Below are 25,788 nucleotides of genomic sequence, written 5' to 3'. Positions count from 1 at the left end.
CATATCGAGTTCAGAATATTTTATCGAAATCTTAAGTAACTGCTTGACAGAATGGCACAGCGCCAATGAAAGGACACTGCTCTCCACCTGGAAATGGCGCCTTTGGGGCGGGAGTGGGGCATCAGTTGCAAAGTTACTGTAACTGCCCAATGCAAACCTGGGATCTGTTAGTGCCTCATCTGATCTCTAACTGCAGCAGAACGAGAGCAGAGAGGCAAGACCCAAACCACACGGCAATTTCTACGTCAAAGGCAACAGTTTACATTGCACCTGGAAATTAATCAGAAAGGTGGTCCAGGCAAAGCAAAAAGTGTCATTCTAATTCTGTTTTCTTCACATGCTGCACAGAGGAGAAGGTTATTAGAACATCTCGATGCTACAACCTCTTTCCTTCTATAACTAGGCATTGCAACACACCCTGGCAGTCCGATAACTTGGGTGTCAAGTGACGATTGACTTGTTGGTGCCTCCATGTTGAGATGCCCAGTTTGGGATCCCTTTCAAGAGGCCTGATTTTCAGAAAGTAATGAGCACCTGCCCTCTGAAAAACCAAGTCTCTTTAATGTGTCTCAAGCTGGACTCATAAAATCACAAACCAGTGTGGGGCCTTTGGGTTCTGACAGACAAAGTGAGGAAGCAAAGCCTCAGAGTGAAGAGCCCTCCGCCGAGAACAGACTGCCCCAGCCCCTAGGACTATCTGTGGGAACATCCCTACTGATCTTAAATGCTGCCGTGTATCTTGCGCTAATACAAGCGCATGGTTCGCCTATCCTGGATCTTTCTTTTTCAGAGCCTTTCTGCTATTAATGGTGTGGATCATCGAGGAGTGATGAATCTGGCTATTAAGTATGTCCCACCAGGAAGCTTAGGTAAAATATATTTTATACATTAAGAAAAAATATTGCCTGTGCTTAGAGGGCATGCAGCTTGCAGCCCAGTCTATTTGAGGCCTCATTAAAGGATAATCTCATTAGAGCAAGAGATGGTCTTTGTGATTTGCATGAATGAAGACCCGCAGGTGCTTTGTACTTCAGTCTGCAGGTTGTGTATGGTTTGTGCTTTAATCAACTCTTTGCTGTTCATTGCTCAGCTCTGGGTTAGACAGGAACTTGGTCTCCCTCATCAGTGCACTCTGCCCACCGTTTTAAGACAGCAGTGCTGGCAAGTTCTGAATGGAGTCCTGTTTAGACTTCCTCCACCATGGAGGCCGGTAGCTGCAACGTGGGGTGTTATGGAGGGAAAGGGGATGGAAATCCTTCTGTGTTAGTCTTGGGTGGAGATGAACTCTCAGGACAGAGGCACTTGCAGACTGAAAAGTTGGGCAGTGGCTCTGTAGCAAAAAGAAACATTCATTAACCAGGGGACTACAGTCTGCTTGACCCTCTGATAGGGTCCAAAGGAAATCTTTCTCTGAAAGGGGAAGAGAGGGTGTGCTAGGCACTAGGACGAAAGCAGATTTAGGATGAAATGACAGAAAAGAGGATAGCAAAAGAGTACATGGGTATGTTCTATCTCCCCTCAATAATGCAGCTCAGGCATTTTCTCTCTTCCATGGTGCAGTCCCTGACAGTGCCTCTGAGCACTTACTGTCTCCACCTCCCAAGCTGCTACACAGCCAGACTAGCCTGATAAAATGGTTCTTCTGGGGGTATAGCACCTTCTGTTGGCCCGTGAGAGGAAGTGCTGTGTCTAGTGTCTCTTAGTAGGAGCATTTCACTGGGACAAACAAGCTGATAAGCAGCTGCACACCAGCTGGTATCTAGCTGCTCTGTGTTGTGGGAAGTAGGGGGCAGAGTTGGGCCCTGGGTCCACCCCTTCACACTTTTAGTGAAGGAAACTGCTCCTCTGCTTGCTGACTACTATTAGGACTTGATTGAAAACCGTTCTATTTTCTGAAATGGCAGGTCCAAAGAATCCTTCATCTGGGGAAGTTCATATCTGGGTCAAAGACAGCAAGGACCTCCCACAGTTGCGCCCTTCCGGAGTTGACTCCTTTGTGAAATGGTAATTGTATGAGCTTTTTCCCATGTACATAAGTGGGGAAGACCTTAGTTTAGATGCAGGGCTCATATACACACCTTCCTGGAGACCTATTTTTGGAGGCGTTTCCTCTAATGGTCATATCTAGCAGTGCATCAGTTCTTTGCACTATAAATAGCCGCACGCTATCTCCGGTGCAGTGCTCTGTTCTCTATGATCATCTGGAGTGAATTGCCTTTTGTTGTTCACCATAGGGCAAATCCAGAAGTCCTTACTCTGGGAAAATTCCCACTGAAATCAATGGGAGTTTGGCCTACATGAGGATTGAGTAAAAATGGAGAGAGGGCCTCAGGGTCTGACAAGATCTAGTCAATGGGCTATAGTTACAGTTGGGGCCAGTTGTAGCCCCGGGATATGAGAGTGTTGGGACATGTAGTGGGCCCCAGGTAAGGTTGGAGTTAGGGCTGATAGCGGTTCTCAAGCCAGGGTTACAATTGGAACAAGTTGGAGTAGCCAGGGTAGTAGTTAAATGTGTTGTGACCAGTGCTGGCCTTGAGCTATAGGGTGAGAATTGCGGCCTGTAGAATTCTCTGGACTAGGGTTAGGCCTGGAGCTGTTGGTACCCAGGATTAGTGTTAGGGATGAATGGTTACTATGGGAACTGGTGGTGGTTGCTGGGTTAGGGTTTGACTTGGGGCCTAATTCAAGACCCTGTGTTAGGACAAAGCTTGGGGGCCCAAGCTATGGTTTGACTGTGGGGAGGTGTGAGGGCACAAATTAAGTTTAATGTTGTTGTACAGGATTTCTGTCTCTGAAATATGTTTAAGGTTGGAGCCTGTAAGTGGCCTTCACGTAAGGTTAGGGGTACTGTAGACTGCAGAGTAGACTGAGTAGTTAGGGATAGGCCAGGTTGAGGACCCCAGACTAGATTTAAGGTTTGAAATTGTAAGTGTCATTTAACCAAGGGTTGGTCCCCTAGGCTCATGGTGGGTAGGGCACCTTGGATGTGGATGTGAGTTGCTATTAAGGGACTCTGGGGCAAGTATTTGAGTTGACATGGATTGGAGTGCTGCCAAAACACAATTTTAAATGTTTTCTAGAGAGCCCTAGCTCCCAAATAAAAATGATTACACAGAATTTTACCTTGCTTTTTTCTTAATGAAAGATTTTTTAGCCTACTTGTTTGGGATACAAGTGTGAACACGTGAACGTTAAAATCCCAAACAAGATGAGAAATAGAAGAAAATCAAATATATTTTTAAAATTTCATGAATTTAAGTCCAATGTCACAATTTTTTTAGCTTAAATAATGACTTTTGAATGGTTGAAGGTAGCACTGCTGGAATGATAAGGATATCATCCCCAAATGGGGGTTACAGTTGAGGAAAGGGATCGAGTTCGGGGTCAGCAATGGGGCCAGCAGAGGGCCTCAGGCTAGGGTTAAGGTTAGGACTTGCAGGGCTTGCCCAGCTACAGTTAGGCCAGAAAAGGGCCCTGCACTACGATAAGGATTAGGTATGGGGTAGGCAATGGCTCCAGGGCTACGGTTAGTGGAGCCAGCAGAGGGCCCCTGGCTAATGTTAGGATAGGTGGCAGAGGGCTCGGGCTTGGTTTAAGTTTGGGATCCGTGGGGCTTGCCTATCTACAGTTAGGTTTGGGGCTGGCAGAGGGCCCCAGGGCTAAGGTTAGGGCTGGCAGAGGGCTGTTGTGATAATTGGGCCTACAGATTTATGCTAATTTGTGAGCTCAACTGTGAACAATGAGTAAAAGTTCATGAAGTGTCACAATAACCTGCAACAACAAATGTTGTTGCTGGGGAAAGTTGCAAAAGGAAGACAGACTGACTAAACTGCTCCAAACAAAAAGGCGTACTGATATAACTCAAGGACTGTTATGCTTGGTAAACAAGACCATGTGAGATCAAAATTGATGTGTCAGAAATTAGGCCTAATTGGTGGACAAAATAGTGAAAGGATGGGCTATTCCTTTGGGGTGTGGGGATCCTTAAAGATTTTTTTTGGAAGGAAAAATTGGCTACTGGAGTGAACTTCATTATCATGCCTGCCACCCACACCATTTCCTGGGACCCCAGACCCTCTTTATTCTAATACTAAGAGTTGTCCTGACCAGACTGGGTCAGAGAAAGGGAGAAAAATGACATCCCCACCTCTGCTGGCTTCAGCTAAATCCTGAATACCAACTGCAACATGAGACTTTGTCCCCCTTCTTTCTGTTCTTTTCCTTCCGCACCTTGTTCTCATTCCTATCTCTCTTCTTCTGTCTGATAAGAGTCTGGCTTAGTCGGCTAAGACTGTATATTTTGCAACACTGCTGTAAGCCTGTGAACAGAAAGAAGCAGCTAAAAGCAGTGCCCGAAACAGCTTGATGCTCGTACAAGTTTGCCAATCTCAAAATTGCTGGTAAGACTGTTGTGGCAGCTTCAGTCACAGAGACCCCCTCGAGACTGTCACCTGATGTGCTGAAATTACCTCTGAGCCCGTTTTCCCCGCCAGCTTGGGACTCCAGAACCCTGCCTTGTTGAGCCAGACACGCTAGCCTGTTGCAACACAGACCCAGGTCTGGTCCACCAAAGCTGCAGACTTTAACCAAAAACTGCTCAGCAGGTCACCTATCTCCAGCACCCAGACACCCAGTTCCCAATGGGGTCCAAATCCATTTTACTCTGTATAAAGCTTATACAGGGTAAACTCATAAATTGTCCACCCTCTATAACACTGATAGAGAGATGCACAGCTGTTTGCTCCCCCCAAGGTATTAATCACTTACACTGGGTTAATTAATAAACAAAAGTGATTTCATTAAGTATAAAAAGTAGGATTTAAGTGGTTTCAAGTAATAACAGACAGAACAAAGTAAGTCACCAAGCAAAATAAAACAAAATGCGCCAGTCTAAGCCTAATACATTTAAGAAACTGTTTACAGGTAAATCTCACCCCCAGAGATGTTCCAATAAGCTTCTTTCACAGACTAGACTCCTTCCTAGTCTGGGCCCAATCCTTTCCCCTGGTACAGTCCTTGTTAGTTCCAGCAGGCATCTTAGGTGAAAAGCAGGGGCTTTCTCATGAGTGGAACCCCCACCCCTTGTTCTGCTTCAACCCCTTTTATAGCTTTGGCCCAAGGTGGGAACCCTTTGTCTCTCTGGATCCCCACCCCTCCTTCTAAATGGAAAAGCACCAGGTTTAAGATGGATTACAGTATCCTGTGACATGGTCACATGTCCTGCGAGACCTCATTCTTCCAGGGCTGGCCCGCAGGTACCCAGGGAGGTTTGCAAGTAAACAGAGCCATTTACAACCAATTGTCTTAGTCAATGGGAGCCATCAAGCTTCCAAACCACCATTAATGGCCCACGCTTTGCATAATTACAATAGGACTTCAGAGTTATACTTCATATTTCTAGCTTCAGATACAAGAATGATACATACATACATACAAATAGGATGAACACCCTCAGTAGTTTATAAGCTTTGTAATGATACCTTACAAGAGACCTTTTTCATAAAGCATATTCCAGTTACATCATATTTACATTCATAAGCATATTTCCATAAACCCTTACGGAGTGCAACGTCACAACTGTGTGCTATGTCTGTTTTTTCCCAGCTGTGAGGTTGCAAGAATCAATGCCAGAAACAGAAGCTACGTTTTCTATCTTTGCTGTTCTTTTTGTTTCTCCTCTTTTTCTTTCATCTTGTTTTTTCTTCTAGGAAACAGGATCAGACTTTAATAACAGCAATGACTGCTCCAGCCCATCTCTACTAACTTCTTCTCTTTTCCCCAAAAAGGACAGTTACCATCTAAGAGATTAAGGAGGATACTCCTTCTAAAATCTCTCTAGCTAAAGGGAAAGGGAACAAGAAATGGTGTTAAAGTGAAAGCTTTATTTAATACTTTACATTTCAGATGCGTTAACTGTGTTTTCTTCTTTTCTGTATCTTTAATAAATGGTTTTAAAGGATTTTTAAAGGTGGGCTTGCCATGATACTAAGCAGGCTGAGGTTTCTCTATCCCAAACCTCGTTTAATGTTGGACAGTGACAAGGTCTTTAACACCTTTGACCCTTTAGGCCCATATGTTCCACCTAAATTAATACAACAAGGCCCTGGGCTAGGATTAGGGGTGGGGCCAGTAGAGGGCCCCGGGCTCAGGTTACGGTTGGGGCTGGTAAGCCTTGCTAGTCTAGGACCAGAGGTGGGGACTGTGTGACTCACTGGGCCAGAGTTGGAGCTAGTAGGGTTTGCTGACCTATTAGGTTTGGAGCTGGTAGGGCTTGTCAGACTAGGATTAGAGTTTGGGGCTGGTTGGGCTTTCCGGGATATGGTTAGGGTTTGGATCAGTAGAGCTTTCCAGGCTAGGATTTGGATTAGAGCCATTAGGACTGGGACTGGAAGAGATCTGTGGTCTAGGGTTGTGGTTGTGGCTGGAAGAGGGCCCAGCCTAGGGTAGGGCTGTGGCCAATGGAGGTCCTCTAACCAGGGCTAAGATTGGCATTGGTAGGTTTCACCGTGCTAGGTGTAGGGTTGGGGCCAGTAGGTGTTTGTTTTTGGATTGAGGCCAGTAATTGTACCAGTGCTACTATTGGGTGTATTTCTTGTAGGAATCCCTGGGTTTGTGGTAGGGTTGGATCCTATAGGACTTTCAGTCTTGTTTAGAATTTGTGTTGAGATGTGGCCAGAACTATTATTAGGATTGGTGCTGGATTATTAAGTATCACAGTAGTTGGGTTCTTGTGCTAATGTCCGTTCAAGACATTGTTTATTTTAAAAAAAAACAAATTTATTTTTTATAAATATAAAATGAAAATGGATAATTTTTATAAATGTTCACCAAACCTTTGTCAAAACCATCAAATTTTAAAATAGAGAAAATTCTTCATGAAAACTTTCACTTTTAAGATGAAATCTTATGACAGTCTTTCATTTAAAACTTTTGACTATTCTAATGTCTCTAGAGACTAGTTGCTAAATTGAGACCAAATTTCCCCTAAGCTTACAATTGAGGAGTCTGTGGACCCAGAAATTTGGTTCAGATCCATCCTTACCAAAAATAAAACCAGAAAATAGTTTAAAAATTTGTTTCTCTGCATTACATGATGTATTTTTTTCTCCTTGCTAAGCTACGTGCTTCCAGACACCAGTAAGAAGAGTTACCAGAAGACCAGAGTTATTAAAAGAGACCCAAACCCCGTTTTTAATCACACTATCGTGTACGATGGATTCCACACAGAAGATCTGAAAGATGCCTGTGTTGAGCTGACTGTGTGGGATCATGAAAAACTAACCAATCACTTCCTCGGAGGGATCCGGCTGGGCCTTGGGACAGGTAATTGGATCCTTATTTGAGTCAGTAGATATTTTTTTTTTCTTTAAATTCAATTTTGTTGATTATTGTCACCGCTCTACTAAGCCATAGAACATGATGGGGCCTTCCAGGTCAGCTTCATGTTGGAGGAGACATCAGTGACGAGTGTGGGTGTATTCCAAGTATAACTTGGTTTTACATGCACACACCAGTCCTGGGTCAGAGGTGGTCACAAATGGCATGCTGGCAAACCCCTCTTTCAGAAATCTCAGCCCAGACACCAATATCCCTCCCAATTTTCTCATGGGCTAAAGTGGGATGGGCCTGCCCCCAGAGGGTGGGAGGGTCGGAGAGTTGCAGAGAGAGTTTATCCTGCACTCACCCTGATGCAGCAACTCCTGTCGAAGGGGCTGGCTGGGCTCTGCTCCAGCATTCTGAGCATGTACCAGGCTCAGAGAGGGCCCAGGAAAGGCCGGTGTGGAGGCAGACATGGTCTCAGAGCAAGGAGCAAATTAGAGAGCACAGGAGGAGTGGAAGCAGGTTGCAATGCCTGGAGCAGGGAGTCAAGCCCAGCCAGTTCTGCAAGACAGGAGCCATTTCAACCAGGACAGGGGGTTTTTATAGGTGAAAGCAGGACAGTCCTGCAAAACCTGGGACTAATACCTGGATCCTAGGAAGCAACTCCATCCCAAGAACTGGCTCTACTTCTGTTTGCAACAGCTCCCCCAAATAAAGTGCAGCACTTCTCCATTGACTGAATAGTGCTTGCACATTAAGAAAAAGAACTTGTGTATCAGCACCACCGGGTAACTCCCTCCTATAACAATATATTGACATTTACAAGTGAGACCAATCATGAATACCTTACAATGGCGATGGATGCACACTGGGTACTCATGGTGCACAATCAGTGCTGAGATTATGGTAGCTGGAAATAAAGCACAAAATGGAAAAGTGTAGTCTGCTGGACATAAATATTAGATTTATTTGGATCACAGTAGTGCCAACAACCCCCCATGAGATTGGCACCCCATTGTGCTAGATGCTGTATAAACATGTTAAGAGACAATCTCTGTCTCAAAGTTTACAGTCTAAGGTCCAATTCAGGCAGGCACTTAGACATCTGCCCAACTTCAAGTGTGTTATTTCACCAGGATTACGACGCTTAAAGTCAGGGACATGCTGATGTATTCTGCCACTCTGGCTCCTAAATTGACCAGATAGACAAAGGGTGGGATATAGCTGATGTCCATGTTTCTGTGCCAAGATTTCTATATGGACCTCCATTAGAAATTGTGTCTTCTAACAGTGCTTCACTGCCCTTCATTTGGATAGTCATCCTTTGTTGCCTCTTCGCTTCAGTTTCCATTTATCCCCCCCCCCCCTTTTCAGGGGGAGATCTTCATAGAATCTTAGAAATGAATGGCTGGAAGGGACCTTAAGAGCCATCAATCCAGCCCCCTGCTCTGAGGCAGGACCAAGTAGACCTAGACCATCCCTGACAGGTGGTTGTCCAACAGATTCTAAAAAACTTCCAGTGTTGGGGATTCTACAGCCTCCCTTGGAAGTGCGTACCAGAGCTTAACTACCCATACTGTTAGGTTGTTTTTTCCCCCTCATATCTAACATAAATCTCCCTTGCTGCAGATTAAGCCCATTACTTCTTGTCCTACCTTCAGTGGACATGGAGAACAACTGATCGCTGTCCTCTTTATAACAGCCCTTCACGTGTTTTGAAAACTGAGGGGGGACCTGATCACAATCTTCTTTTCTCAAGACTAAATATGCCCAGATGTGTATAACCTTTCCTCGTAGGTCAGGTTTTTTAACCTTTTATCATTTTTTTTTTTTTGCTTTCTTTTGGATTCTCTCCAACTCCACATCTTTCCTGAAGTGTGGTGCCCAGAACTGAACACAGTACTCCAGCTGAGACCTTGCCAGTGCCGAGTAGAGTGGGACAATTACCTCCTGTATCTTACATAGGACACTCCTGTTCATATGCCCCAGACTGACATTAGCCTTTTTTTGCAACTTCATCACACTGACTCGTATTCAATTTGTGATCCACTATAATCCCCAAATCCTTTTTCAGCAGCACAGCCAGCTAGCGGCTAGTCCCCATTTTGTAATTGTGCGTGTGTTTGGGGGGGGGGTCCTTCCTAAGTGAAATATTTTACACTTATCTTTATTGAACTTATCCTGTTGATTTCAGAAAGATTTTTCTAATTTGTCAAGGTCACTTTGAATTCTAATCCTGTTCTCCAAAGCGCTTATGGCTCCTCACAGCTCGGTGTCATCTGCATATTTTATAAGCATACTCTCCACTCTGTTGTCCAAGTCCTCTTGCCTTTAACACACACAGCTGACATTAAAAATGTTGCCTCCTAATGCAGAGATTATAATCAACATTATTGATGCTAAAGAAATTAATTCCATTCTGTTGAAATCTGTTCTGTGCCTTTTTCTGATGGTGCTCATTGTGAGCTAGCTTGCAGTGTGTCCCACATTTAGGCCTTGGCAGATTTTATTTTTCTACATGAAACTGTTAAAGTGCAACAAATATAACTCACCAAAAATGAATGCAGTTTAGAGTTCTATTATTAGACCAGGAAATTGTTACAGGAGGCCTTGCTGAGAGGGAAGAGGCAGAGGAAATTTCAATGGGTTATAATACAGGATGAACAGTTCCCCAGGGGTTGTTTGGAAAATGTTTGTAGCAGTTGGAAGATCTTCCTCTCAGACCTACTTAAGTGCTGGCAGTGGGGGACTTGCCAGCACACCTTCTGTTTTCTGTCTCCTAACATGTCACCAAGAGTGTTATGAAGTTCCCAACTGTGAAATAGCAGCTACAACAAGCTAATAAACGAGATATAAAAATATCACATTCAGGATTCACTGTTGCCAATATGATATGGTCCAAATTCAGACATTTCTCTGGTTGGCAGTGGTATAGAATCATAGAAGTATAGGACTGGAAGGGATCTCAAGAGGTCATCTAGTCCATTTCAACCCCACCCCCATGCTGAGGCAGGACCAAGTATATTTAGACCATCCCTGACAGTCGTATGTCTAACCTGTTTTGAAAAACCTCTAGTGACAAGGACTCCACAATCTCCCTTGATAACCTGTTCCAGTACTTAACTATCCTTATAGTTGGAACATTTTTCTTACTCTCTAACCTGAATCTCCCTTGCTGCAGATTAAGCCCATTCCATCATGTTGTACCTTCAGTGGACATGGAGAATAATTGATCACCATCCTCTTTATAACAGCGTTTGACATATTTGAAGACTGTTGTCGGGTCCCCTCTCAGTCTTGTCTCAAGACTAAACATGCCCAGCTTTTTTAACCTTTCCTCGGAGGTCAGGTTTTCTTAACATTTTATCACTTTTGTTGTTCTCTCCAGTTTGTCCACATCTCTCTCAATGTATGGTGCCGAGAACTGGACATGGTATTCCAGCTAAGGCCTCCGTTATCTCAATTAGCCTTTTTTTTTTTTTTTTTTTGCACCTGCATCACATTGTTGACTCGTATTCAATTTGTGATTCACTATAAGACCTGAATCCTCTTCTGCCGTACTATTGCCTAGCTAGGCACTACCTATTTTGTAACTTTGCACATGATTTTTTCCTTACTAAATGGAGTACTTTGCACTTGTCTTTATTAAATTTCATCCTGTTGATTGCAGACTAATTCTTCAATTTAAGATGATTTTTAATTCGAAACTGTCCTCAAAAGTGCTTGAAACCCCTCCCAGCTTAGTGTCACCATCCACAAATTTTATAAGCAGTCTCCTCTCCCTTATCCAAATAATTAGTGAAAGTATTGAACAATGCCAGACCCGAGACTGACCCCTGAGCGATCCCACCATATACACCTTCCCAGTTTCACAGTGAACCATTAACTACTCTGAGGATGATCTTTCCACCAATTGTGCATCCACCTTTTAGTAATTTCATCTCAACCACATTTCCCTAGTTTATTTATGAGAATGTCATGTGAGATTGTGTCAAAATCTACTGCTTCCCCCTGTGCACTAAGCCAGTAGCCCAGTCAAAGAGGGCAATTAGGTTGGTTTGGCGTGATTTGTTCCTGACAAATTCATGTTGGCTATTACTTATCACCCTATTATCCTCTGATGCTTACAAATTGATTATTGTTTGAACTTAAAGCCAAGTGCTAGGTAAATTGCCAGAGTAATTGAATTGGAATTAAATGTATCAAATTAAATTACGCTATCAAAAACTTGATTTCTGTATGAAAGAAATGTAGGCCAGAGTAGCCCTGGATCGCTACCAGATAGAATGCCCCAGGATTCAGAAATAGTCTGAATGAGTCCTAAAATATCTTGGTTCATTCACATTCATATTTTGATGCATCTTTAAAGTATAGTTTTAAGGGAGGCTTTTGGAGGAATTGGGCTTGTGCCTTATTTTGCTGCTTCATTGTTATCTGTTTATCATTTTATCTCACACTAGCACCCAGGGGCCCCAGTTTGGATTGGGTCCCAGTTGTCTTGGGCACTGTGCAAACATGCAGAGGCAGTCCTTGCCCAAAATGTTCATGTTATATGGCCCAATCCCACAGACACTACGCACGTTTTAACTTTAAGCAAATGGGTAATTCTGTTGATTTCAATGGGGCTATTACTTGTGTGCTTAAAATTACATGTGTGTAAAGTGTTTGCAGGGTATGAGCTTAAACAGAGGAATCAAATGGTGGGTGGTGGAAAGGGATATAATATAAAGGTAAACATGATGAATGGTGATGACAGACATATAATATGCCAAAAAAAAAAAAGGCACAAAAGAGTTTTTTAAACTTTTTTTTTCTGCTTGGATTTTTACCTTTTAAAATATGAGGAATGTCAAGTCTGGTGTTCACTCGTTTTGCTCCAAGACCTGGGACCTCCGCATGTATGCATTCTGAGGTCTTAGGAGTCAATTAAATTAGGGCTGTTAAAGATTTAACAACAGCATCCTGTCTCCAAAATGTTCATTAAGCATTGGTGTTAATACACATTTAACAACAACAAAAGGTTTTCAACAGTCTGATTTAAAAATCCCTTGTCTTATTAGCAGAGCTTTCAGTCTCATGAAACCTTGTGATACCATCATTTCACTAGTGCTTCCAAGGTAAACAAGCAATGAATTGCTGGTCTAAAACAGGCAAAAAACACAAACCTCCTTCCCCTCCTCTCTCCCCCCCCCCCCCCCATACACACTCACAACAAATTCCTTTTAAAAACACAATTTTTAAGGCCTTCTTTATGATCAAAAAAAGGCAAGAAAGGTATGAGCCCACTATAATTTTTCTTTGCAAATTGCGTTTAAGGGACTTCTGACTTTGGGCACTTAAATTGACTTTGGCCTGACATTCAGAGTCTCAGCAGTGGAACAATAAGTGTTCAGGGTGCTCGGTGCTCCTCAGGATTGGACCCCCAATGAAGGACTAGATTACATTTAAATATTCTTGCATGTAATAGAAACCTCTTCTGCAGCTCTTGCCATGATCACCTCCTTCTTGTTCTTTCTAAGGCACTAGCTATGGTATCTCCGTGGACTGGATGGACTCCACACAGGAGGAAGTGGCCTTTTGGCAGGAAATGATGTCAGCCTCCAATGAATGGATTGAAGGATTGCTGCCGCTACGCTCACTGGCAGGGAGGAGGAAACTGAAATGAAATTTCTGTTGTACAATTAAAACTATGAGCATATTCATTAGAATTGGGAAGCTCCCCGTGACCAGGGAATGGAGCCCCTCCCCTACCTGCACAGGTGTCAGGTTAATTAGATAATGATTGCATTGTGCTTTAAAGATGGTAGGTGCTAAGTGGTGTTAATCTCCCAGTAGAGGATTTAGAAGATGCTAAACTGATGCTATGCTTGATTTTAGCAAGAGGCCAATGGTTACTTTTGTTAATCATTTATATACTCGATCTTAGACTTCATTAGCCTCTCAGTACATTGGCAGGGAAGAAGTGTAAATATATTTTTTTTTATACAGGGTTTATTTTGTTACTGGATTTTTGTGCTGTTTTTCTGTGCAGTGAGACAGCTGTAATAAAGCTGCAGCTTGGCATTCTCCATATTCCCTTTCAAGTGGTACGCTTCATACTGGCTGCAGGATTGCAAGCATCATCTCAAAATGGGACCTTTCCATCGGTCACTGATAATGTGGCAATGACTCAGAGGAAAAATCCACTTTAGATTGCTTTGAGATCCAAGGTGGACCTGCAGAAAGAGGACTGTTTGGAGCAGACAATGTAGCAACATGACTAAGATATATCAGAGAAGAATTCAATAAATTTAATTCCATACTGTTTTTATTTGGAAACGAGGAATGATGGTCTTTCAGCTAATGTACCAGCCCAGTAGATACAGGTTCTATTCCCAACCCTGCCACAAACTTCCTCTGTGACCTTGGGCAAGTCACTTACTTAAAGGAAAACTGCAGTGGAATATAAATTAGTTTGCACTCAGCCAAATACAAAATATGATTAAATCACTGCTGGGCCAAATCCGTTCTTTCAAATGCCTTGTATATATAAAACATTAAGTATGAAATTAAGATGTGTAGCAAGCAGCCTTTCTGTCAGACTCATGAGGTGTATCAAGAAAGGTCAAAACTACAGCCAAGGACAGGAGGGAGATTTTTGGAACTGATGGGAAAGGTAAGTATTCCATGACTGTACATACTGCACCAAAGTAACAAGTTACATAGTAAAAAGAGCTGGCGAAATCTCCCACTGCTCCCTGTACCTCTGGCTACTTCTTTGATCTTCCTTTCTCTCGACTGATGTCAACAAGTTGCGGTCTGTGTTGGAGTTATCATTAAATAGCAGCTTTTGGGGATTTTGCATCTATCCAGTGCATATCAGTAGAGATTTTGCAACCATTTTAAATGCAGCTTTGTAATTTCCTCTTTAAATGTACATACTCTGATTAAATAGAATGATTTCCCTCAGGTACCAAATGATCTCCTTATACCTATCGTTAGTATGGTCTGAGTAATCCTATATATACAAAATAAAATAGAGGCAATGCCACTAAACAGAATCATACTTGCCTAGTCCAGAGTGGTTACTCTTGGAGAAATTTCTTCTCTAGGTATCTGACCTTTAAAAGCAATTTGCAAGGCTGAGTAGAGCTGGTTGAGAAATGTGGGGGGAAATCATGAAAACTGTTGAAGTTTGTTTTCCTTTTGAAGGGTTCAAAACTGATGCCTTTTTTGGGTTTTGTGGATTTCTTAATTTCCATTTTTTTTTAATTATTTGTTTACCAAAGCACCTGTCTTAGATTTCCAGACTTTCAGCTTACCAAAAAACAGGTCATAAGTAAGTGATAGAGAACATTTTTGATTAAGAATATTAAGACACTTTTTTTCTTTCACAAACCCTGAAAAGTTAAGTTCATGTAGGTAGCTTTTTCATTTAAATTCATTTTAGTAAAACAATCCTTTCACTTTTGACCAATGTTAGAAAAATGTTGGCCAACTGTAGTGTTGCAGCACTAAGAAATAGCCCATAGGACAGTGGTCCCCAACCTTTTTCATCTGGCAGGCGCCAGACAACGAGCCACAGAGGACCATGGCAGCGAACGAGCATCCGCCGAAATGCCGCCGACAAGCAGCAGCCTCCAGAGGCGTCGCCGCCTCTGGATGATTCTGCTTCTCGACAGTGTTTCGGCGGATGCTCATCTGCTGGCCAGTACGCGGGCGCACTTAGACTCGCATTGGGGACCCCTGCCACAGGAAAACAAGATCAAATGAAGAGAAAGAGATACTAAAGATTGTTCACTTCGCTCACACAAATTATCCCTTGACTATCTCTGAAGTGTGAACACAAGGAGCTAGATTGGCCCCAGGGTTGGGATTAGCTCAATTTAAAATCTTAACTTTACTACCCTGAGTAGCCTTGTTGGTTTCAATGAAGTTACTCAGAGTGGATTCAGATACTTTGAGTAATGCTTTACACCATGGATAGTGCTATCAGAGTTGAGAGGATTACTCCTTGGCTAAGGTGCTACTACTAAACCCAAGTAAGGGTCTGAAAATCTGGCCTATAACATACTGATTTTCTGCTTACATAGGAGCAGATTCTGATACTTTTACTGTTTGAATAGTACCTTACTCTGAGTGGTCCCACTGACTTCTGTGGGACTATCTGTGGAGTGAAGTGCTATTTATTGTGAATAATGGGTATCAACATTTTGGGCCATAATGTAAATACATACTTGTTTTTCCTTTCAGTGATTTACAGTGTTTGTACATTTGTGATGAATGTGCCAAAAGCGCTGTTTACACACACATGAACTTTTCAAATTACTTTTTAAGTATTTATTTCATATTAGCATTAGCTGTACACCCAAGATTCAGTTCTTTCCTAATATGGTGCCAACAAAGTGAAATAATCATTGTTACAGGGCCAAGTTCATTCCTGGTGTCAAAGTTTGGATGAGTTTGGCCCAAGATATTGTGATCTATATATTTTTGTTTTTGTTTTTTAAGGTTGCATTGGTTTTTGGGTGGTGTTTGTTTTGTTTTGTAAATTAAGCACTGATTAATTTCAGAATTATTAATTATTAATAAATTTTGTATTTACTAGCACATCAGAGTAAAAGATTACACCGCCAAGCATAATACAGTGGTAGCATAGTCATGTGTAATGTAGGAGGTCATATCTGCTTCACTTAATAAACGGAAAGCACTTTATCAGCAAAAATGCAAGGCACTTTGTCACGTCAGTGTCATACATAGGAGTGGAGGAACCTGTACCAAATAAAAGATTAATGGCCATTGGTATGTGTTTTACATTGACATTTGTAATCTGTGAATTCAACCTGTAGAGGTAAAGTATCTATATGTTATAGGCTACTATAGCACGGGTCCATGTTAACATGCGCTGCAGATTAATTTGGAAATAATAGATCAAAAGGCTTCTGATTGTATTTATTTTTTTTTTGTATGATGGATTAAACAAACTCCCTTCAAAAGAGAGGGCTTTTCTTATACATAGTAAATATATTTAGGTCCATAATTCCCCTGGATATAAACATGCAACTTCGTTGAAGTCACGTGTGTCTTTGCATGCAGCTGAAACCGAAGTTATGGTCCTTAGGGCTAGATCCTGCAACCACCAATTACTGGTGGGACACAAGTAATCCTATAGTCCGGAGTAGGCCTACGTGTGTGGGTTACAGGATCTGGCCCTTTTTTAAAATGAAAAGGTTAATAGCGTGACTAGAGCTGGGCAAATTCTGCAGGAAAAACTCCCTGTGACCATTCTTCTGCACTCAAGAATGCTTTTTTGAAAACAGTTTGCTTATGCCTCTTTCGTATCTGCTTTTTGCAGATATCTTGAGTGAATTTACAAGCAGGAGCGTTTTGCTCAAGTAGCAAATTTTTAATTCACCAATAGCAAGATGTGCAGAGAAAGCCAGATTATAAGAAGTTTTGCTCCTCCAGTCAGGAAACAGAAGCAAACCATGTGACCTGTGTCTAATCAGACCTGCTCAGATTGTTCACCAACTACTTGGCACAAACAGCTCGTGAACAGTCTTTGGGCAAATTACCAGCAATAATTCGGTGAATAATCTTGAAGAGTATCCAGGGAATCACTTTCTGTACTTGGATAGGAAAAGTCAACATTTGTTGAGTAAAGTATTTGCCCAGCTCTAATCTTGACCAAGACTGAGAAAAGCAAAACTGATTTTATTGTGACACTTATAAGCTGAAGAGAGAAATATTAGCAGACCCCCAACAACATAAATCTATGTAATAAGATGTGTTTAAAGAAGAAATACGGTATTTTGTGGGCTGGTTAAATAAACCAAAAGGAATTTGTAAAACTGACCTGTGTGTGTGAGAAACAAAATCAATAAACCACACTTCAGTTCCTGATAAGTGTATATTCAGTGTAGTTGTTCTTAGTTACTAACATCTCCCCTATTTATTTACATTTTTCCCATCTCTAAGGTATGTTAGTCATGTTTGGTTTTTGCAGGAGGATTGTTCCGTGTGTGTGTGTGTGTGTTCACAGTGGCGGCTGATGTCAAGAAGCTTGTCAGAAAGACACTGGGTCACTCGTTAAAATGTCACACTAAAATATATTTGCAAAGACATTGTAAGGTATGGGAAGTGGGTGTTACACTCAACATCAACCATTGGGTGTGAAGATCACCATTGCAGAGCAGCACCTTTTCCCACTGCAGTTCTATTTCATGAATGCCAGAAAAAAAAGCACTAGAAGATAATTAGATCAGTGTAACAGAGATCTGGATTTTGACCCTTTCCTGCCAGTTTTCAGATCCAGGGTTTTGACAGTGAGCCTGATTCTGGATCTTAGGGCTCCATTGAAGTTTACACCAGCATAAAAGTGGTGTGAGATCAGGCCCAACACAGTAAAGATTTCTCCTTCAAAAGCACCAAGCAGGCACAATTATACTGAATGATGGAACCATTTCTGAAACGGAGATTCCATCTGTGTGGGGTCTGGGCTCCTCCAGGATTGCTCTTATATGTCTAGAAAGCACCAGGCCTCAGGGCCTTGCTTGATGAAATTCATCCTAGGGTACTTAAGGAATTAACAGAAGCAATTATCTTTGAGAACTTTTGGAGGTGCTAAAGGACTGAAGAAGGGCAAACATAGTACTTCCCTTTAAAAAGGGGAACAAAGAGGACCTGGGAAATCATAGACCAGTAAGCCTAACTTCAATACCGGGAAAAGATACGAGAACAAATTATTGAACAATCAATTGCTAAGCACCTAAAGGATAATAGGGTTATAAGGAATAGCCAGCATGCCTTTGTCAAAAACAAACCTTGCTAAACCAACCTAATTTCCTTTTTTTGACAATGCTACTGGCTTAGTAAATGGGGTGGGGGGCGAAGTAGATGTGATCATCTTGGTTTTAGTAAGGTTTTGATACAGTCCCACATGCCATTCCCATAAGCAGACAAGGGAAATGTGGTCTAGATTAAATTACTATAACATGGGTGCACAATTTATTGTAAGTTCGTACTCAAAGACCAGTTCTCAATAGTTCACTCTCAAACTGGGAGAGTGTATGTAGTGGGATCCCTCAGGGGTCAGTTCTGGGTCTGCTATTTGTTCAATATGTCTGTTAATGACTTGAATAAGAGAGGAGAATAGGCTTATAAAACTTGCAAATGACACCAAGGTGGGAGGGGGTTGCAAGCACTTTGGGGAACAGGATTAGCACTCAAAACAACCTTGACAAATTGGAGAACTGGTCTGAAATCAACAAGATGAAATTCAACACAGACAAATGCCAAGAACTATGCTTAGGAAGGAAAAATCATATGCACAATTAGAAAATGGGGAATAACTGACTAGGCAAAGAAGAATCGGGGTGTTAGAGTGGATCACAGATTGAATAGGAGTTAATGTGATACAGCTGCAAAAAAGGCTAATCTCATTGTGGGGTGTATTAACAGGGGTGTTGCATGTAAGACATGGGATGTAATTGTCCTGCTCTCCTCAGCACGGGGTGAGGCATCAGCTAGAGTATTGTATCCAATTCTGCATGTAACACTTTAGGAAAGATGTGGACAAAGAATGCAAAAAAGGTTAGAAAACCTGATATATGAAGAAAGGTTAAAAGAAATCTCTGCATGTTTAGTCTTGAGAAAAGAAGATTGAAGGGGAACCTGATAAGTCATCAAATGTGACAAAGGATGTTATAAAGGGGCTAGACTGACACTACAGGAATAGCTCAGTGGTTTGAGCATTGGCCTGTTAAACCGAGGGTGGTGAGTTCAATCCTTGAGGGGGCCACTTAGGGATCTGGGGCAAAATCAGTACTTGGTCCTGCTAATGAAGGCAGGGGCTGGACTCGATGACCTTTCAAGGTCCCTTCCAGTTCTAGGAGATAGGATATCTCCATTAATTCTCTTTTTTTTAAATTTACAATGCCATTTGTAAAATGGAAACACATTAATAACACACAGCCACAAAACCCCCAATACTGTGTCGAACCAAGTAGTTGCGCTTACGATAAAACCGTAGCTGATAGAATAATCATGTGTTGTGTTTAGTCTCAGCCCGGGATTTCAAAACACATGCCAGCTGCATTGGCCCTTAGCCCATTGTTCACAGCTCATCGCAACACTGCCGTCGACTTCAGTCGAACAAACGTGTAGCATCCCTAAGCGGACCTTGCAGGCTGCCAGCAAGCCAAAGGAGCGTTCCAGCTCTAAACAAGTGATTGATAGCACGTCTCGAAGGGGAAACCATAGAACCATTTTCTAACAACGTAAATAGCTAAAGGCAGGCTGCACGGAGAAAACTTGCTACAGCCTCCCCTCCCTTCATTATTAATTCTTCCTGATGTGTGGGGCTTCTTTTATGTATGAAGAGATCCTGTGCTCTCACTGGAAAGACCTGCAGGGCTACAAGGGCATAACATTCCTGACGGAGGCTCTGTTCTTGGATTTAATCTGAGTTTTAGCTGGCCAGCTGGAATCCTTGAATGGGAAAACTGCCACGTAGACTAATCAGCCTGTGCCCTTTTGAACATAGTCTGAAATAAGGGACCCGACCTGCAATACACTGAGCAATGGTTGGTAATTCATTTTCAGGGACATCAGTGTTTTGCTAGGGAGCCTGGGGCTCTTTTTGAGAAAACATATTGTGAGGCCTTCCTTTATTTGACGAATGGGGCTAGACTAAAACGTACGATGCACACCGTATGGCAGGGCACCATACAATAAGTTCTAGTACTTTAACAAGAGAAAGGGCCAAACTGACACCCTGTGTAATGCTACTGCGGTCAATCGTGTGATACCTGTCCTGGGATGGTGTGAGCCCTTCAGGCTCCAGGGCTGTCACCTTTTACTATCATAAAATGCACTTCAAAAAAAACAAAACAGTAAGTTTAGTGGAGTCTGTGGGCTCAATTCTCAGTTGCTTTAGGGCGCTCTTGTACCTTTGTCTTCATACTTGTCAGTAAAGGCCCTGCAAACTGTTGGTGTCATCGAACTAATAATCCTCTTACCACCGTCTTGCTGCTTCTGGCTTTTACAATGGCATGCAACAGTTGGCGCTTCTCGTGTACGAACATTTGCAGTTCTGTCTGTACTATAATCGGTCTTGGCTTCACAGCTGCCAGGATGTGTCTAATTTAGCGGGGGATTTACTTGTGTAACGAGCTAATAAAGTATCTGTTGCAGGTAGTTAATTTTAATCAAATCCATCACATTGATCTATTTGTCTATAATGCACCAGCAGCTGGTCGGTCAGTATCTACACAGGGCCCGATTCTGCTGTGATTTGCACCAGTGTGCACCAGGATGAAATCCCATGGAGTTCAGTGCACGTGAAAGGAGAATCAGGGTCCAAATTCAGAGCCAGTGTAAGGTGCAACCTGACTGCTTAGTGGGTGTCATCCGAGTGGGTGTAACTGACTATCCAAGGCAATGGCGAATCAGCCCTCAAAGCATAAGACTCACCACGGCTTCTCCCTGTAGACCCGACTCTACTCTCTCAGCAGCGTGAATCAGGTGGTAACTCCAGAAAGACAATGGAGTTACACTGGTGAAAAAGAGATCAAAAGCAGGTCCTTGTTTCCCAGTTGTGGAATCTGGTTATTCTAGTCCTTAGACCGGTGAAAGCTACATTTAATTATAAAGTTGCACTTTTCCAGACAGCGTTGTGAGCACAGGGGCAGGGTGCCGTGTTGTGAGGCTCATGCACAAACAGCGCTGCAGTAACGTATGCTTGATTGATTTTATTTTTTAGTATCCTTGGAAACCAAAAGGGCATTAAAATTGCATGGAGTATACAGTGCTGGGCAGGGTTTTATGTATTCCTGTGGTAGTTCTGCCATCAGACTGGAGATGGCTTAAATCTCCAGCTGCCAATTAGTGGGTGTAAAAAGCACTGGCTGTTTATGAGGGCCATAAATCATGGCCAAATGGTACAATATTTGGAGCAAAGGGCCCTAGTAAATATCAGTGTTGAGGTCCTGGCTGGGGCTTTGGCCTTTAGCCATCGCTGCCCATGGGTCAATAGCGCCTCTGCGTGTGGTGACAGGGTTTTACCGCACTGCCACAATGTGCCGTGTTGTAACGGAGACAAAGACAGTGGTTTCCTTCTAAAAGGAACCTCCCATTTCAAACAATCACAGCCCTACCAACAGTGCTGACGGTGGCACTGCCCTTTGGGTGAGAGACATGTTCTCATTGCTCCAGAGGCACATAGTGATGGTGGCCAATCAAGTCACAACACCGTAGTACCACGAGGATAACATGTCCCCACTGAAGCAAAACTCTCCTTTCAAGGGAGCCAAGATGTCACTGCCAGCTTTTTGACCAGGGTGATTAAATTTGTGCGCTTCCCTCAGAATGGATCCCATCTCTGCTGTCAAAGGCCCCAACCCACAATCCTTTACTCACTTGAGTGATCCCACCAAAGTAAGCACTAATCGCAGGAGCAGCTCCTTTAGGGCTAGCCCTGGGGAGAGGCCCTCCCTCCGCCCCAGCATTCACTGGAGTCCAGACCCCCCCCACAAATGTTTCTAGCGTGATTAACAAATTTAAAAGCAAACCGATATAAAAACCCTGGCAGCTCCTTGCTGTTCCCCTCGTTTTCATAGCTATCCTAGCACAGGTCTGCCTAGAGTGTCTGATGTCAGTGTGGAGTCTCCCCGCATCCTTGTGTTTATGCTCAAATTTCTGCGAAAAAAATATAACCCCTCTTTTTCCAGTGCGCTTTTTAAAAAGGGCCTCATCAATCAAGTTTTATCCATTTAGCAGCGGCACTTAATGATAATTCTGTCTTTTTATTAATCAACCATTTCAATTAATTTTCAAACCACTTCCAAATACTGTAGTAAATGTTATTAAACAAAAGCATTCAACTCAGAAGTGAGTGTCTCAGCAGCAGCATCAAGTGATAGCAGATCATGGGTTCTCAGGCTGGAGACTGTGACTCCCAGGGCATCACAAACAGGTTTTGGGGGCAGGGAGAGGGGGTCATGCCACCCTCCTATTCTCGCTGGCTAGATGTTGTATTATGGGGTGGGGGTCACAGAATGGAAAAGTTTAAGAAACACTGTAGCTGCTCAGGCCGTGAATCATAAGGTTCTGAGCCTGAAAAGCTATACACACTTGTTTGTTTCTGCTCCCTGGAGTAGGCCCTTTGAAGACCATGGACCTACTCATGTGACAGAGGTATGCAGGTGTGAAAGTGTTCCCTGGATCAGCTATCCCTTGCTCTGCCACACCTAGAAAAACCAGCTTCATTTCAGAAAATGGGTGTTTCCCATTAGCACGCACCACAGGAAGAGTAACACAGGCACCAATTCTGGCCATTGCGTGAGCTAACTTGCAGCTCAACAGTTTCTGGGGAAGAGACAGCAAGTTATCTATAGAACGGTGGGGACACGCTTGTTGCACTCATTAAAGGGTGTATAGTGTTCCTAAATCGGAGAGACTTCTCCTTTGCCGTAGGGCTGCGATGGCTGAGGAGAACTGCGACAGCACAGCTGCTTGCTAACCTCACAGCGAGCCATCTTAGCGACAAGGTGGGTGAGGTAATATCTATTGGACCATCTTCTGTTGGTGAGAGAGACAGGCTTTCGAGCTTACACACAGCTCTTCCTCTTCGTCGTCTTCTTGAGACCTGAAGAAGAGCTCTGTGTGGCTTGAAAGCTTGTCTCTCTCATCAGCGGAAGTTGGTCCAATAAATGCTATTACCTCACCCACTTTGTCTCTCTAATAGCCTGGGCCCAACATGGCTACGACACCGCACAGTAGCAGCAAGAGATGTTCAGAATGGGCCTGTTTACATTTTCAGCACAAACACCGTCCTTGTAAACATGTTCCCATTGCACTTACCATGTGTCACCTCCGCAGGAAAATCTGGACTCTCCAGAGCACTTTTGCCAGCTGTTTGGCTCGCTGGAACTCTGGTAGTTGATCGGTGGCACCCTGTGCTGGCAGGATGAGTGTGCTTAATGATGAGACAAGAGTCAAAGCAGAGGCTTCCACTGCTGGGAGGTTGGGGGATTTATTTGGTTGCAATGAGAAATGTTCATTTGGGGTAGGGGAGGAGGGCATTTTCATTTACAGGTGAGTAGTGGGCCCCCTTGTTATGCCCCGTGTTGGTTCTCTCTTGTGAGCAGGAAACGTTCGCTTCTTATTTACTTGTAAGATGTCTTCTGCATATGTGGTGCCCCAGATCTGTTCTTGCTCCCATGAAGGCCAAGGAGAGCAGGATTGGGGCCTGAGTGGACAGGCAGTTCTGGGGTGGTCCCTGTGCCAAAAGGAACCCTTACCCCCTGTCCCCTGAGAGCAGTTTGAGACAGCTCTGGCTTTTTGGCCGCCCCAAGCAAAGAAAAAAAAACAACAAAAAAAACCTGCGGCGCGGCTGGAGCGCGGGTGCAGGGGGACCGGCTGGGGGGCGGGGGGGAGGGAGCGGGCAGGAGAGAGAGAGAAGGGGGCAGCCAGGGCTACAGCAGGGGCACTGCCATGCGGCCCCTCCCGCTGCGCTGCCGCCTGCCGCGAGGGCTCCGCTCCGGTCGGCGGGGAGGGAAGGAAGAGGACTGCCCTGCAGGACGTTCTGGTTCTCTGCGCCGCCGCCCCCTACAGGGAGGCCGGAGCGGAACAAAACAAAACAAAAAGCGGCCGTGCCGCCCTAGGATTGGGCGGAATGCCACCTCGAACAATCTGCCGCCCCAAGCACCAGCTTGCCCAGCTGGTGCTTGGAGCCGGCCCTGGTTTGAGACAAGCAATGCACCCCCAGCAGCTCAAAGCTGCTGCTGAAATGGCAGAGCGGTGTGACTCTCGCGAAGGCCCCTCCCTGTTTGCAGCAAGAATGCTGCAAGACAGCAAGTGTGCATTTTCCCCGCTGCCTTTACCATTTGGCTCAGCCCCTGCCCCTCTGCTGCACTGAGTCACGCCCAGAGGCAACAGGGCTGGGTTTTCAGACAGGCTCGTTGTTTGTAGACTGGGTAACTTTACAACAAGCGTAGCCTGAAGATGCCCGCGGGCGCCAGGTGCAGTGTGGGACATAGAGACACCTGCCGCTTCATTACAGCCTCTTTCAGGGCTACACAGAATAGCAATGCATATCACTGCCCCATCGCGGCCAGGTCTCCGCCACAGTGCAATAGCAGGACCAGCAACAAAGGAGCCATCGGCCAAGGTGCTCTGTGCAGCTACGTACCAGCTGATCAAACACTTCCACCCACTATACTGCAATGAGCGGCAGAGTTGGCTGAATTTTGAAATGGGAGGGAGACTGGCCCCGGGGGGCAGGCTGTTCAATCAGCAGCGTCGGCGGCTATCAGGCTGTTGGGGTGCATGGTCCAGGCACTCCAGTTCATGCCCAGCAAAGCTGCCCAGTGAGCAGAGGGAAGAGCAGATGCAACCCCCAGTGGTTGGCGTTTACCCCGTTGCATGGCCAAGGAGCGAAAGGATTTACACACACGCCCTTCAATGACTGGCTAGTTAGTCACAAATTGCTTGTGCTATTTTCAGTCCTCAGTTGATTCATCTCATTAGTGTTGGGCGAGGCAGAGGAAAACTCACTCAGTTCTCAGTGCAGGAGTGATTCCCAGTGTCCTACCTGCCTGCCACAGAGCGCAGGGGCTGTATGTGTGTGGGGGGGGATAGGGAGGGAAGCACAGAAAACTCTGTCAGCTTCATGTCACAGCGTTTCCTCTGCATAGGCCCCTCAGGAAGGGAGTTTGGGGCCCAGCGAGGAGCCTGAGCGGGCAGCCTCCAAACCCAATGTATGCCAGGCTTCGGCAGGAAAAGGAATGATTCAGCCCTGCCATGCACCAGCCCCTCTGTAGAGATGGCAGCTCGTGCACAACTCGCTCAGTCCGGCTCCCGTGAAAAGACCCCTCCCCAAAGGCGGTACAGGCCTGGGGCTTGTGTTTGGCCTGCCTGGCACAGTGTTAACTCCTGTGGGGATATCCATTGGGATCAGAGTAGCGCAGGCCCTGCCCCCCGGAGCAGAGGGGCATGTGCAGGATCTGGGGGAAGGAGATTATGCCATGGAACTACTGCTCCCCTCCCCTCTGTACCCCCCCCCCCACACACACACACTCAGTGCCAAGGCACTAGGAGTGCAGGGCAGCTGGTAGAACCCTGCGCAGGAAGGCAGAACTCCTCTACCATATGTACAGGTGTTAGCACTTTACAGACAGATGCAGAGTAATTCCTGCAAATTCCTGCTGGCAGGGGCATCTTGCCCAGAAGATAGCTAGCTAGGCCCTGCCACAGTGGGGAAGAACAGACGATAGCACGTCCTGCTGTAGGAGATACGGCAAGTCCTGCTAGCGCACTCTGGCCTTCTTTCCTTATCTGCAAAATGGGGCTAATAAAGCAATCTATGTGTGAGAAATGCAGTGTAAGAGTTAAGGATTAGGGTGGAAAGTTTCAGTGGTGCCTATGGGCTTCGGAGGCTCGCTTCCCATTGTAATTGACGTTACGTGTTTAAACTGGCTTTGAAACTAT

At 44.3% G+C, this 25,788-nt stretch overlaps 1 protein-coding gene across 1 annotated transcript in view; it reads left to right on the top strand.

Annotated features, from left to right (window-relative positions):
• The window catches only part of LOC128843034 (synaptotagmin-like protein 4), a 63,937-nt gene extending 46,727 nt beyond the window's left edge, over positions 1-17,210 (top strand). The window contains exons 14-17 of the mRNA XM_054039501.1: positions 791-869; positions 1,905-2,004; positions 7,118-7,323; positions 12,840-17,210. Coding sequence (XP_053895476.1) covers positions 791-869; positions 1,905-2,004; positions 7,118-7,323; positions 12,840-12,985 — 531 coding nt within the window. The 3' untranslated portion in view covers positions 12,986-17,210. The remainder of the gene's footprint in view (positions 1-790; positions 870-1,904; positions 2,005-7,117; positions 7,324-12,839) is intronic.
• The last annotated feature ends 8,578 nt before the right edge of the window (positions 17,211-25,788 follow it).

This window comes from Malaclemys terrapin, chromosome 9 (assembly GCF_027887155.1).
Source record: "Malaclemys terrapin pileata isolate rMalTer1 chromosome 9, rMalTer1.hap1, whole genome shotgun sequence".
NCBI lineage: Eukaryota > Metazoa > Chordata > Testudines > Emydidae > Malaclemys > Malaclemys terrapin.
Note: the sequence above shows the minus strand (reverse complement) of the source record. Positions and strands in the feature narration are given on the sequence as shown.